The sequence below is a fragment of the Emydura macquarii genome, unplaced genomic scaffold (assembly GCF_026122565.2).
Source record: "Emydura macquarii macquarii isolate MOO-44397 ecotype Brisbane River unplaced genomic scaffold, CSIRO-AGI_Emac_v2 contig_2924, whole genome shotgun sequence".
Taxonomy (NCBI): Eukaryota; Metazoa; Chordata; order Testudines; family Chelidae; genus Emydura; species Emydura macquarii.
Genome location: NW_027133061.1, coordinates 3,078,259 through 3,090,841, shown reverse-complemented (window position 1 = coordinate 3,090,841; position 12,583 = coordinate 3,078,259). Strand labels below are relative to the sequence as shown.

The 12,583-nt window shown below is 53.7% G+C and overlaps 1 protein-coding gene across 1 annotated transcript; it reads right to left on the bottom strand.

Annotated features, from left to right (window-relative positions):
• Nucleotides 1-2,302: 2,302 nt before the first annotated feature.
• Nucleotides 2,303-11,958, bottom strand: CIART (circadian associated repressor of transcription). The gene is given in 8 exon segments (XM_067569606.1): nt 2,303-3,020; nt 3,023-3,101; nt 3,632-3,755; nt 4,607-4,685; nt 7,087-7,162; nt 8,007-8,588; nt 10,365-10,514; nt 11,829-11,958. Coding segments are annotated over 6 exon segments (1,467 nt in total). The 5' UTR covers nt 8,577-8,588; nt 10,365-10,514; nt 11,829-11,958; the 3' UTR covers nt 2,303-2,481.
• Between the last annotated feature and the right edge of the window lie 625 nt (nt 11,959-12,583).

Below are 12,583 nucleotides of genomic sequence, written 5' to 3'. Positions count from 1 at the left end.
CCCCCTCCCCCATGCCAAGGCAGCATGGCTAATACCCTCCTTCCCAAGAGACAGCTGAACTGAGCAAGCACTGAAGCTGCAGGGAGGCTCCCAAGCTCCCTTCCCAGGAGCTGGGCAAGCTGCTTCCTCTGCAGATTGGGCACAGATACAACAGCCAAGCCTTACAGGGGAGCCTGTGGGCTGGTCCATGTTTTATAGGAGTGGCTTGTTTTCCCTTCTCTCATTATCCCAGTTTGTCAGCTCCTCTTTGGGGCAAGGCCTCTCTTGTTTCTATAGCCCCTCGCACACTGGGGTCCTGGCCCATGACTGGAGTGTCTAAGTGCTACCGTAATATACCCACTAGCATTAAAAATGTACAGCCCCTAGCACACTGGGGTCCCGGTCCACAGCCCATCATAAACGCAGGCCATTTCAATCCACGCTCAGGTTCAGAAGTTGGCTATCCCCAAAATTTGGATCTGGCTGAAGAATTTGAGAAGACCCTACAGTCAAAGGAAACTGATCACATGGGTAAGCCCACTGGATCCTAATAGAGGATCTGGGATCAAAGCACAACAGAGAAGTCCTAACACCATTAAACCCTTGAGACAGGTTTCTGGCCAACTTCAAAAGGTTTCTTCATCTTTAAAATCAAACAAAACAGCAGCAAACAAAGAGCAGGTCGTCATGCACTGCAGCGTTTGCGAAATCCACATTGCACCATGTTCTTCAAGCACAGTGCAGGCAGCTTTGATCCTTCACATTTCCACTTAAAATCAAACAGCTTTAAGGGCAACGTACCACCTGCAATCCATTCCAGCTCTTGCTGGCTCTGGTGGACGAGTGTTTTGGGTTAGCAAGCATGATGCTTTTCAAAACTCAAGGTGGCTTTTTGCCTTGACAATAGAAGGAGCTTTCTAGAGTCAAATAATCAGGACTATCGAATAGCAAGTAACTGAACATCTTTCATTTATTCAGTCTGAACCAGTTTAGGATTTCAATAAGACATCAATTGTTGTTCTTACCCTCTCCATTGCAATTATAGCACCCATTGGTGCGTCCCAATTCTATTATGTGGCCTAGGCTGGGCTAATACTGAAGTGGGAGACGTGGCGAATTCAAGATGCTGGAGGACACATTAACAATTCAATTACATACTTACATTGTAAGTTCCTCGAGGCAGGGACTGTCTTTTTGTCCTGTGTTTGTACAGCGCCTAGCACCACGTGCTCCTGGCCTATGGTAATACAAATAATAAAAAATGATGCTCTCACCTCCAAGTCCATCCTGAACCCATGCTGTAGCTTGGAGATGGATGTGCTGCCTACTGGTGTTGGTTCCTTGGGTGACAAGCAAAATCCTGACCCCTTGGCATTACTGAAGATCCCATGCCAATTATTGCAAGAATTCTGGCATCCAACCCAAATTCCCCTCCTGGCACTTACAGTTCACCTGCCTAAATTCCCGATCATTTCAGGCATTGTTTTTCCATTTTCTGCCTTGGAACATGTGTAGTAGTGTTGCTGCCTGCTAACAGTGACCACGTTCCACTCCAGAGCTAGGTGCAACTTTGGCAGCAGGTGAAGACAGCCCTCAAGAGGTTTGCCTAATGTCATGGGATCCATCAAAACAAAAGGCACCATAACAACATAAGGTATTAAGGCAAATGCTTTGTTCAACCATCCATGTAAATTGAGTGTGCATGGTTTAGAAACATGCAAGGAGGATGTGTAATTCCAGGGTAATATGATGCACGGCCACTCCTGTCTTATACAAGAGCAACACATTCTCCTGGGAGATGGCATTAACAACATACCTAGGCGTACTATCCCTTTAGCAGTTTGCATTTACTGTCTCTCCCCGCAGCCTTCCAGAGATGTGCCAGGTTCTGTGTCATCTAGTTAAATATGTATTGGTGAAAGAGATGCTACGAACTGCGGGATAGCTCAGATTACTCTGCAGCAGGCAGTACCGACTAGCTACGTTAACGGTATTGTACACAAGACAGTATTATCTCTGTTCTACAGATGGATAAACAGAGTCACAGAGAGAGCGGACTTGTCCCACACACGTCTGTAGGAGAACCAAGACTAGAACCCAGGAGTTCTGGGCTCACAGTTCTATGCCGAAAATATGCATGGCAATTTATCTACCTTTCTGGGAGGCTGGGGGTCTTTAGAGTTCACATTGACAGGAAAGGCTCTGGAGAAGCACAGAGGACCACAGCTGCTGGAGTAACCAGGGTCTTACTGGAGGGGCGGGAAGGGGAAGGGTATTTCTGCCGCAGAGCATTGATCAACAAAAGATCACATTCGTCTGGAAACTGCTTTGGTTTAAACCTTTTAATAACATTAAATTTCTCCCTCCTGGAAGTTTATCAGGCTTTTACACAAGCGTGAAATGTTTCACTTAAAAAAAAAAAAAAAAACAAAACAAACCCAAAAGGCAGAAATAATAATAAAAAAAAATTCACACATTTTGGGAAGTGCATATAACCAAGCATCAAGAGTAATACGCGGGCCCTTTCCTCACCAGCAGTTCTGAGTCTCGATCCCCAGTCCAAGCGGCTGCTTCCTCGGGTTCCTTACCGGATGTGGGCAAGTGAGGCAAAGATTTGGAGTGGCTGCCTGGACGCTGGCCCATCACGTAGCTCCCTCCTGCCATGGCCCCAGGCAGGCTCTGGCATCTGGGGGGCTCTCCCATACCTGGGGTTTGCTTGGGGTGGCAGGAAGCAGGAGAGCTCTTGGTGGGAGTGACAGATGTCGAGCGGAAGAAGGGGGCGGGGGCCATCAGGTTGTTGTGGAGGAAGAGAATGACGCCGCAGGCGTTTGGTCCGAGGAGGGCCTGGCTGAAAGCAGCATTCAAGTGCCCTAGGTTTGCCAGCCCCAGTGGCGGGTTGCAGATGGGCGAGGTGTGCATCCAGGTCAAGTTCATGGCAGACCAGTCGGCCAGAAAGCGTGCCTGCTCCCTCCATGCCGCGCTGGCTTTGCTGTCGGCTGCTGCTGGGTCCTCACGGCGCGTTTGGTGAAGCTTCTCCGCGGGGGGCTTTGGGCGGAGTCTTTGCTGGGCAGTGCCTGCTTCCCTATGGGGCTGTCTGCTGCTGAAGGCTTGGGGTGCGGCTGCTGGAGGGGAAGGGGGGGGGGGGGGGGGGGCATCTTAGGCTGGGGCGGCACTGACTTTCAAGAGCCTCTCCCACGCCAGCCGAACCGTGGGAGCTCCCCGCGAGGCCTACAGATGTGGCAAGCACAGATTAAGGTGAACCCACAGCTGTGCCACTAGCGAGAGGCTGGCATTCCCATGGGAAACCAGGCAGCCCTCTTGGCAACGCACGGTTCTCGCTGGCACCAGGCAAGCCCCTATAAGACCCACTTCACCCATGTCCCCAGTGCGGCACGTGCTATAGGAGAGCCTCCCCTCTCAGCCAGCATCCTGCCAGCCAGACCCAGCAACGTCCCCATTCTGCTGGATCAAAGCTTTTTACACGCTGCAGTTCTAGTAATTCCCACCCCTCCTCCCAGGGACGGCTACCTCCACCCTGCTGAACGGCCCAGCACTTGGACAGGCCTAGAGAAGCCTCACCCATGGGCCTTTAGTCCATATACAAATGGAAGGGCTCGGAAGGTCCGGTTAGCAATCAAGGAAGCCCCTTTACCTTTGCCAGCTTGCGTGCATTCTCCGCTGTACTGGAATCAGGACAGGAACTGTTCAAGGCAACGTGAGGGAACCAAACTTTCAGCATTGTTTCTACCTGTAGGAGGGTGCCCAGGTATCGCTCCCTGCAAGGTGAGAAAAGAAACTGGGTTGCTCTGATGCCAGGAGAGCTCGTGGTGCATAGTTTTATCCTGCAGAGCCCAAAAGGCTCCGTCATAGGGCTGGCGTCTCATGTGGGCATCACACGACTGACGCAGAGAAGAAGAGTCAGACAGATAAACCCGAAGAGACAGTCAGGCTCCTGCAGCAGGGAGACGGCCCCGTTATTCAATACGGCTGCATCTCTTTCAGAGCGAGACGTCTCCAAAACATGCCACGGTCCACTAACGAAAAGAAGGGCCCCAATTTGTAAGATCTGGGCCTGGAATGTCAAGTTACAGAATATCGGAAACGCAGCGTTTCGACGCTCCCCTCCCCTTTGCCTGCAAGAAACGTCTCAATCCATCCCCAGGGATTTAAAGACTCCCTTCTGCGACAGGGTTAGAGATTTAAATGAAGAAAAGGGACCGAGGCAGCATGTAATTTGTGGTTTCAACATACGCCAGGACTTGACTGAGTGCGAAAAGCCCAGAGGCTTTTCTCAGGCTGCGTGTGACGGTGCGGTCCAGCATTACGAGTCACAGGCAACTGCTGCCAGTGGAGGGATCAGGGAAGCAGGACAGATTGATATTGCAGGGAAGAATCCTGCTGTTTCTCTACTGACACCCCAGGGGGGAGTCAGTCCCGGGGGTGTTTAACCTCAGGGGCTTGTGAATCAAACGGCAAGATATCTGGGGCACCGGCAAAGTCTGCCGATTCTGGAAATGCTGGGCAGTCTGTGAACTGTCTGGCTCCCCCTCTCCCCCCGCCGGCCCCACACATGCCTCGGCTGATCTGTGATAACGATTTTAAAGCTGTGGTGGAGGGAGGCTCTTACCCCATTTCTGGCTTCTGCAGAACCCCGACTATCCTCTGAATCCTGTCCATGGCCACACTCCGCTGGAAGCTGCTTAACCCTGGGAAAAGAAAAACCACAGCAAGGCCCAGCTATTAGTTCACAGACAAAGCGAACCAGTTTCACTGCTCTAGGGCGCCTGGACAGAAGGCAGTCGCTTGGGAAGCCAGCGCCAGGCTGATTCTGCCTCCACTGCTCAGACTCTGATTACCCAGGGGAGATTACGGAGAGATCACGCCAATTACCTGCAGCGTGGACTGACATGAGAACCTAGCCCTTAGATCTAGCTGGATGAAAAGGGCAGCATAATGCTGGCGGGAGGAGGAGGGAGCCCTGGCCACCACTTTGTCCTCCCTCTGCAGATACAGTGAACGCTACCAGTCAGCCTGAGCTCCCTGCAGTGGAGGTTGCTGCACTAGAAGTAGTCACCCCTGTAATGCAGCCAGTGTGGAAAAGGCGGGTATGCTGGAGAAGCAGGCTTCCCAGGCTCTATTAGCACCAGGTCATGACAATCTGAAAGGCAAGTGTCACACCACACCAGCTGCCTTCTTGTATGTTATTCCAAGCCATCATTATTTCTTCACAGCCAAGAGTGGGCGTGACACAAGCAGGCAGCTAGACACGTGTCTGACTGATGGAAATACACACACATGGGCACACACGTGTAAACAGCACGCTGAGAGTGAAAGGAGAGCAAGCTCCCAGCGCTAAGCGGTAGGTTCAATGAAAGCCTTCTCTTTCATATTTCCAAGAGAGTGTTATTAGGGCAGGAAAGCAGCGATTCAAACAGCTCCCTGTGAATTTCTCAGCTCACTTTGTGATCAGTGCAGTTTACAATAGCCTTATTTACTAGGCAGTTTAGCACAGTAAACCAAGGGGCAGAAATTCAGACGAGGGCCAAGGACAGTGCTATAACCAGAAAGAAGGAATTTAGAGAAGAGGATCTCGTAAGGGGAATAAGCTAATGCCAACGGACTACATATTAGACCACATCTGGCACTTCAATTCTTTTCGGGGGCAGATGGAGCAAAGGAGTAAGGGGAAAATAATCAATCAGTCTTGGCTATCGATTACATCAGTAACTAAGTACTGAATAGCAGTAAAGCACCTGTATCTAGTATCCTGGAATTTATAGCATCACAGAGCCGTGACACCTACTAGATCCTCAAATCCCTTCCCATCCCAGGGCACGACAGTCTCCTGCTAACAGATGTAATCAGATCAATATTTAAACAGGACACTCGATTTTGCTATCGGGCCAAGATGATGAAATATCCATCACAAGTAAGTCAGAGGCACTGGATCAGATTCTCAGCACAGATCTGCTGACCTCAGTGGCGCTACACTGATGCATACCAGCTGCGGACCAGACCCATTCTCTCAATGGCATTAAGGCTGAAAGATCCTTAACACTTACGCTGCACTTTACAAGCTTCCATTAATCCATAATTAAGGGCCAGATTCTGATCTCAGTTGCATCAGTGAAGAATAAATTCACTGAAATCAAAGGAGTTACCATAGCATAACAGAGCTCAGAATCCAGCCCTGGGACAGAGCGTCTTTAGCACTGGGGTAAAGCCCTTGATACACCCTTATGCAGAGTGAGAAATTCTGCAGCACAACACACACACATTATCGGAGCCAGGAACCCTCTGCCCTGTGCTGGTTATTAGAGATCATTAATCGAGCGCACAGCTTTATGTGCGCAGGGAAGCCTGGAAAATGGCTCAGACGCTACCGCTTTCCTCAGACATGGACTCCCAGGACCAGATTGCCAGGCACTCAGCACACACTACCGGGGCCAGATCATCCAATGTGCTCAGCTCCCAACGCGACATTTGTGGCAGGGTTTTCAGTCAGGCTCAGCACCCAGCTTGCCTAGCTCTTTCAAAACACCCAGCTTCTGGGAGAAGATCAAGCTCTTAAGTGTTTTCTGTTCGGTCTCCAAATTGGCAATTGCAGTGTGGGCAGCTTTAATTGCCCAACCCGTCCCCCTCCCTGGTGAGAGGATCATACACGTCCCTGCCACTCCTTTCTTGGTTCCCAACCCAGCCCCCTCCTGAAGATGTTTGCATCTCAGAGCAGACAAAGGCTGGGGAAAGCTCTCTGCCCTACTCCTTTTGGGGCCCCTGATGGAACAAAGGGCTGATTGTAAGAGGGCGATATTAGCACTCAACGGGAAGAAAAGGAGGTGGGGGAAAAACTGCACCATCCACAGATGGGGAAATGGTGCAGCAGGCATGTCTCACCGGCATTGGAAAGCTGGCCCCTGATTCTCCCACCCTATCAATGCCACTCCAACAAATAAGCCTTTGCCAGCCTGGAGATGGCCACTGCAAAGGCCTCCGATTTAGGGACCAAAATGGGACAACAAGGAGAGAGGGAAAATAATTCTCTAGTTAAGTAGCCGGGCGGCGGCGGCAGATACTCTGGTGATGGACACACGCCAGAACAGCGCTTACCTCGTTCATAGCGACCCTTCTTCAGCCCGTTCAGAAGTTCCATGAGAGGCCGGATAAAGCCCTGGAGTTCCCGGCACTGCAGAGAAACACAGAAAGTGAGTCAACCCATCTGGGCCGATCCCCCTTGTGCGCTCCTCCAACCCCTCCACACACGCCTCTCCCCAGCACATCCCTGAGGCTAGTTTTGCACCCAAGGCAGAACTCCCGTGCAGGTGTGCTGGGTGGCAGGGTTTGAACAGATCAAGGCGGCCCCTAAAGCACTCGCTTTAATCCCCAGTAAGGCAGCTGCTATTTCTCATTCAGTGACCATCTTCAGACTGTAAGCTTTTGGGGGCAGGGACAGTCTTTGTTCTGCATCTGTACAGCATCTAGTACCATGGGGCCATGTTACCGCAATATGAATACTTACCACCATTAATCCAGAAGGGCTCATGGTGCCAATATAAGTGACACCTCCCCCCCAAAAGTCTGGGCAAGGGTTCTAGTTCCATCCTTTCACTATTATAACAAAGCTTATGGCACCTTTTCCTTCCCCAAGGCTAGTCCTTCCTCACTGCCTTCCAGTTTTTCCCAGTCCATAAGGTGCCCAGCTCACATTTGAGTCTGCACTGGCCATAGCACGTGGGAAACTGAGGCACGACCACCCTGATGCTCATAACACAGACGGCCGGATGTGCAGCGGGCTCACACCACTTACTCCACCCATCAGCTTAAGCGTCTCCGGGGCTTTCCCTATTTGGTGGGATCAAAGGTGCAAAGATGGTGAGGCTCTGCCAATGGCATCCGTGCAGCTAGCCGGCAGGTGAGGAATTCCAGCCTGGATCAGCCCATGTGTCCCATTTGATTGCACGCTTCCCCCCTTCCTAGGTAACTCCCTCCACGCTGACATCCCCTTCCCCGGACGTTCTCACAGAACTCACCTTCTGTGCAAACAACTGGTCGCCCTCGGTCAAGGGCGACCTTGGAGCCTCCCTCATCTCCGCTTCCCCATTCCTTTGCCTTTTTATCCCACGGGCAGTGGGCTTTGCAGCATACTCAGGATATTCCCTCTCCCCCGCAGGACGGATCAGATGCTTCCGTCCACTCTCCATCCTCTTCTGGCTCAGAGTCCTCCCAGCCAGACCTCCATCCCCCTCAATCAAATAAGTGCAGGCTGAGGGGTATCTGCCTTCCAACGCACCGGGAAACCGGCCACGCTGACTCGAAGGCCGTTGTCTGGCCGAGCTCTGCAAAGTGGGTCTCAGCGTCCTGCGTTTACAGTCCCGGCCCGGCAAGCTGGGGCTAGTCCGTTCCGACTTGGGTGAAAAGAGAATCCGTTTCCCTCTGGAGCAGGCGCCTCGCCGGCTGCTCAAGCCATCCGTCATCTTCTCCACCTCGCTCTCGCTGTCCGACAGGAAGACGCTGAAGTCGTAACACTTGTCCTCGTCGTCGCTGGTGGCACTATCGACTGAATACAAAGACTCGCAGGACGACATGCTGTTGGACTCCATAATTACGGGAATCTGTCAGGGACCAAACGGGCAAACAAATGAAGAATCTGCCAACAAAAGATGCCTTCGAGATCCTAACGTTTGCCTCCCTGGCATCCCCAGATGCTATAGCTCACCGTCTTTTAGCAGCGTTATTGAACCAAGTTTTAAAAAAAAAAGGAGGCTTTAGAATAATGTCCTCTGGGACAACTAAAAACCAAGCTCTCCTCTGGTTGACTTTGCGGGGTGGGGTGGGGGGGCTGAAAACAAAGGGGTAAGGAAAAAGGGAGCTAAATGGACCCTGTGTAGTTGCAGCTCCTGGTTAGCGCTTTCCAGCAGAAGCTGTTCCAGATGCGACAAGTCAGCTCCCATCGGGGGCCGCACCGTGACAAGGTACCCGTTAGCGTTTCATTGTCAGGTGCAGCCAGAAGGGTCCAGAGAGCCTCCTTTCAGCAGCGAGTGAGTGCACAAGCTCCCCGACACTTGCTGGGAGCGGGAGGCGGAGTGACATGCAGGGAGCCAGAACTAATGGGCAGGGGTGCGCAAGCAAAAGTTTACAATGAGAGGCTTCCCTTGCAGCTATTTGTGGCATTACTTCATCCAGAAGCACTACAGGAGATGGACAACAAAATATCCTAGCAACCTCAGACATAGGCCCTTTCAAAATCAGTTCAGAAAAAGCTGAATTTCCTTCCCTGTTTTACAACACAGACTGCAAGATATTAACAAGGGGAAACACAATTACTATTTGTATTATGATCAGAGATCAGGGCCTTCCCCATGAAAATGAGGTGGGGGAAGGGAGAGGGGTTGCTTCCCACTTGGACAAACAGAAACACACAACTTGGTTTTTCATTTTCCAGCTCACAGGTACAGTTGCTGCAATGTTTGGATTGCAAATACAGCCTGGGAAAGGTTTAAAACAAAACAAGAACAAAGACTGGCTTTAAATACACACACACACACACACACACAAATCCATGGGGACATTGTGATCAGTCTTAGTTTCTCAGTAAGACCTCTTTTCTGCAGAACTGAAATCAACCCATTAAACCATTTCTGTGGTGCATGGAGGAAATGTTAGCAACATCAGGGCACAAAAGTGACTGCTAACAATGTAATACTAGAGTAACATTAGTCAATGTCCTTTCAATTTGGCCTGGTATAAAATGAACGGATCAGGAGCCAATATACTAAACCCAAGTGCCCAACAGACAGTAAAAAAGTGAATTAAAAAATCAAATCAAATCAGAGAACCTTGGAATTGTGCGATGCAAGAGTTAAATCCAGCACATGAAGTTTCTACTCTTTACTCTCCTGCCCTGTTTTAGGGCTCACAGATGCCAAATGCAACCCATGGCAGCTGCCCCACTGCCAGCCAAACAGCTGGAGAGAAATCAACAAGGCTGCAGTGAGAAATATGGCACTTCAGCCATAAATCGGCCAACAGAGAACAGGGGGCAGGGAAAAATCCCAGAGAGGCTGTTCTAAGAGCACGCCATTCAGTACGATGTGATAAAACATTCACAGCACCTTCCATCCCCAGAGATCCCAAACTACATACAATATGTGCTGCATCACTAAGATGCCTGCCATCCTGCACCCACTTCCTATGAGCAAAAGGGATCAACTCACTTACCACTCCCACCCCCTGCCAGCATTTCCCTACATGGCACACCCTGCGTTCACAAACACACACACAAACACACACACACACACGAGGGATTTTTTTTTAGTATACACAGGTCTGTTGTTTTCCAGGTCTAGCCCAATACATCTACACAGGAAGCCCCATGAGACTCAATTTACCTGCCTCCCAAGAAGGATGAAGGGCCGTGTCAACCTCGCAGGGAATTGAATCTGCCTGGGTGTTTCCTGGTCTGGTGCTACCGCTCTCTGCCTGCACTGCTGCAAAAAGGGGGAGGTTTCCAGGTGCAGCAGGTGTCTTATCCAAGAAGGCTGGGGGGGTGGAACAGGCAAGTTAACCTACAAGCTGCCATCAGCTGTTTTCACCTTTCTTTCCCTCTGTGCAGGGTGACTTGGTGGTGACTCAGTGGAGGGTGCTGGTCCCACTCTCTTTGCTACAGAACGTTCCCTTCTCCCCCCTACCCCATGTCTCTTCCCGAAGAAGTCAACCCTCTTGTGCCATGCCAGCCTCAGCCCTGGTCCCTGCTTCCAGGAGACCAGTTTTGCTGGTCTTACAAGACCCATTACCCCCTCCTAACTTTAGAACTGGCAAGTACCTCCAGTCCCCTTGCTAGAGAAACCAGCCGGCTAGTCTTGGAGCTCAGTAGGCGATTTCTAGGGCAGCTTTTTCTCAGCACAGGACCAGCTCCATCCTGCCCCCAGCAAACCTCCTTCCACCAGAGCCGCCCAGGGTTAGCGCCTTCCTCCACACCCCAGGACAGGACCCAGAGCCAAGCAAGCACCTGGCCTGCGACGGCACGGCACGTTGCTGACCCAGATTAAGCATGCATCCGCTCCCCGACACCAAGAGCCACCCAGTCTGGACGGCTGCTGCAATCACGGGCGCGGCTGTCCCCTGCTGCGCTGCGCAGCGCCGGGCAGGCGGGTGGCCCCGGGAATTTCTCACACACACACACAGCCCTCGCCTCCTTTTCTGCAGGCAGCCCTGTGACAAAGGCGTGCACACGCAGCACGCGCTCACTCCCACCGGCCTTCGCTCCCCCCACCACACACACACACACACACACACACACCCCCGCTTCCAACCGCCCTGCACGCACGCACCCCCAGCACACGCGCGCCTCACGTGTTACACACTCAAGTCACTGCCATTCACCCCCCGCCCGCCCCCGCCATTCATGCACACAGCTGCACACCCCCCACCCCCCGCCTTCCACACTCAGGTCACCCCCACTTAGACACACGCGGGGCAGTTTAATCCCTGCCCGGCCCCGGCGCGCTAAGCCTCTGGCATGCTCCGGGGTGGGGTTCGCCCCGGGAATTGCCGGGAGCCGCATCGCCAGACGCTGCTCGCCCCCGGGGTCCGGACCGGACTCGGCTCCTCTGTGCCCGGGGACGAGGCCGGCATCCAGACGCTCCGCGCCCCCCTGGGAAGCACGTGCATGGGGGGGGGGGGTGTCTGGATCGCTGCATGCCGGGGCGAGCATCCTCCGGGGGGCGCAGGGTCCCTTCCCCCGGCCCCGACCCCGGGTCCCCGGGGCTCACACCGCAGCGGCTCCCTGGTCCCTGCCCGAGCACCGGGTCCGTCCGGACCCCCCGGTTCCCAGCCAGCCCCGGGCTCCTCACCTGCTCCCGTGCCCGGCTCGGCTCTCTCTGTCCCGCGGGCGGCTCGGGCTCCGCGCTCCACACCCAGCCCCGTCCCACTTCCCAGCCCGGCGCCCGGCCGGTCCCCGCCCCCCGTCCCCGGCTCAGTGCGGGCGCCACGCGGCCACGTGCGGCCCGGCACGTGCCTCCCGCTGGGTCCCGCCCGCCCCGCTCCCATTGGCTGCCCGAGCCCACCCAATGCCGCCAGCCCCCGCCCTCGGGCCACGCCCCCTGCCCCTAATTGGGGCTGGGCGGCTCGCCGGCTGCCCAATGGCAGAGCAGCGCTGAACCGATTGGCCGGGAGGGTGGGGCTCGAGGCCACGCCTCTACATGTGGCTGCGGCAACTAGACGCACAGGAGTCGGGGGGGGCGGGGCAAGGGAGGAGGACACGCCCCCTTGTCTCTGCCTGCCGCATCGAAGGGGGCTGGGGGGCTGAGCCGGGGCACAGGAGGGGGAGTGATGGGGGACCCATAGAGGGCAGGGGGCAGAGGAGGGGGAGTGATGGGGGACCCATAGAGGCCAGTGGGGCAGAGGAGGGGGAGTGACGGGGGACCCATAGAGGCCAGTGGGGCAGAGGAAGGGGAGTGATGTGGGACCCATAGAGGCCAGTGGGGCAGAGGAGGGGGAGTGATGGGGGACCCATAGAGGCCAGTGGGGCAGAGGAGGGGGAGCTGATGGAGGCACAGTAGATCCCTAAGGGTTAGGGGGGAAGAGGAAGGGAGGGGCCACAGGGAGT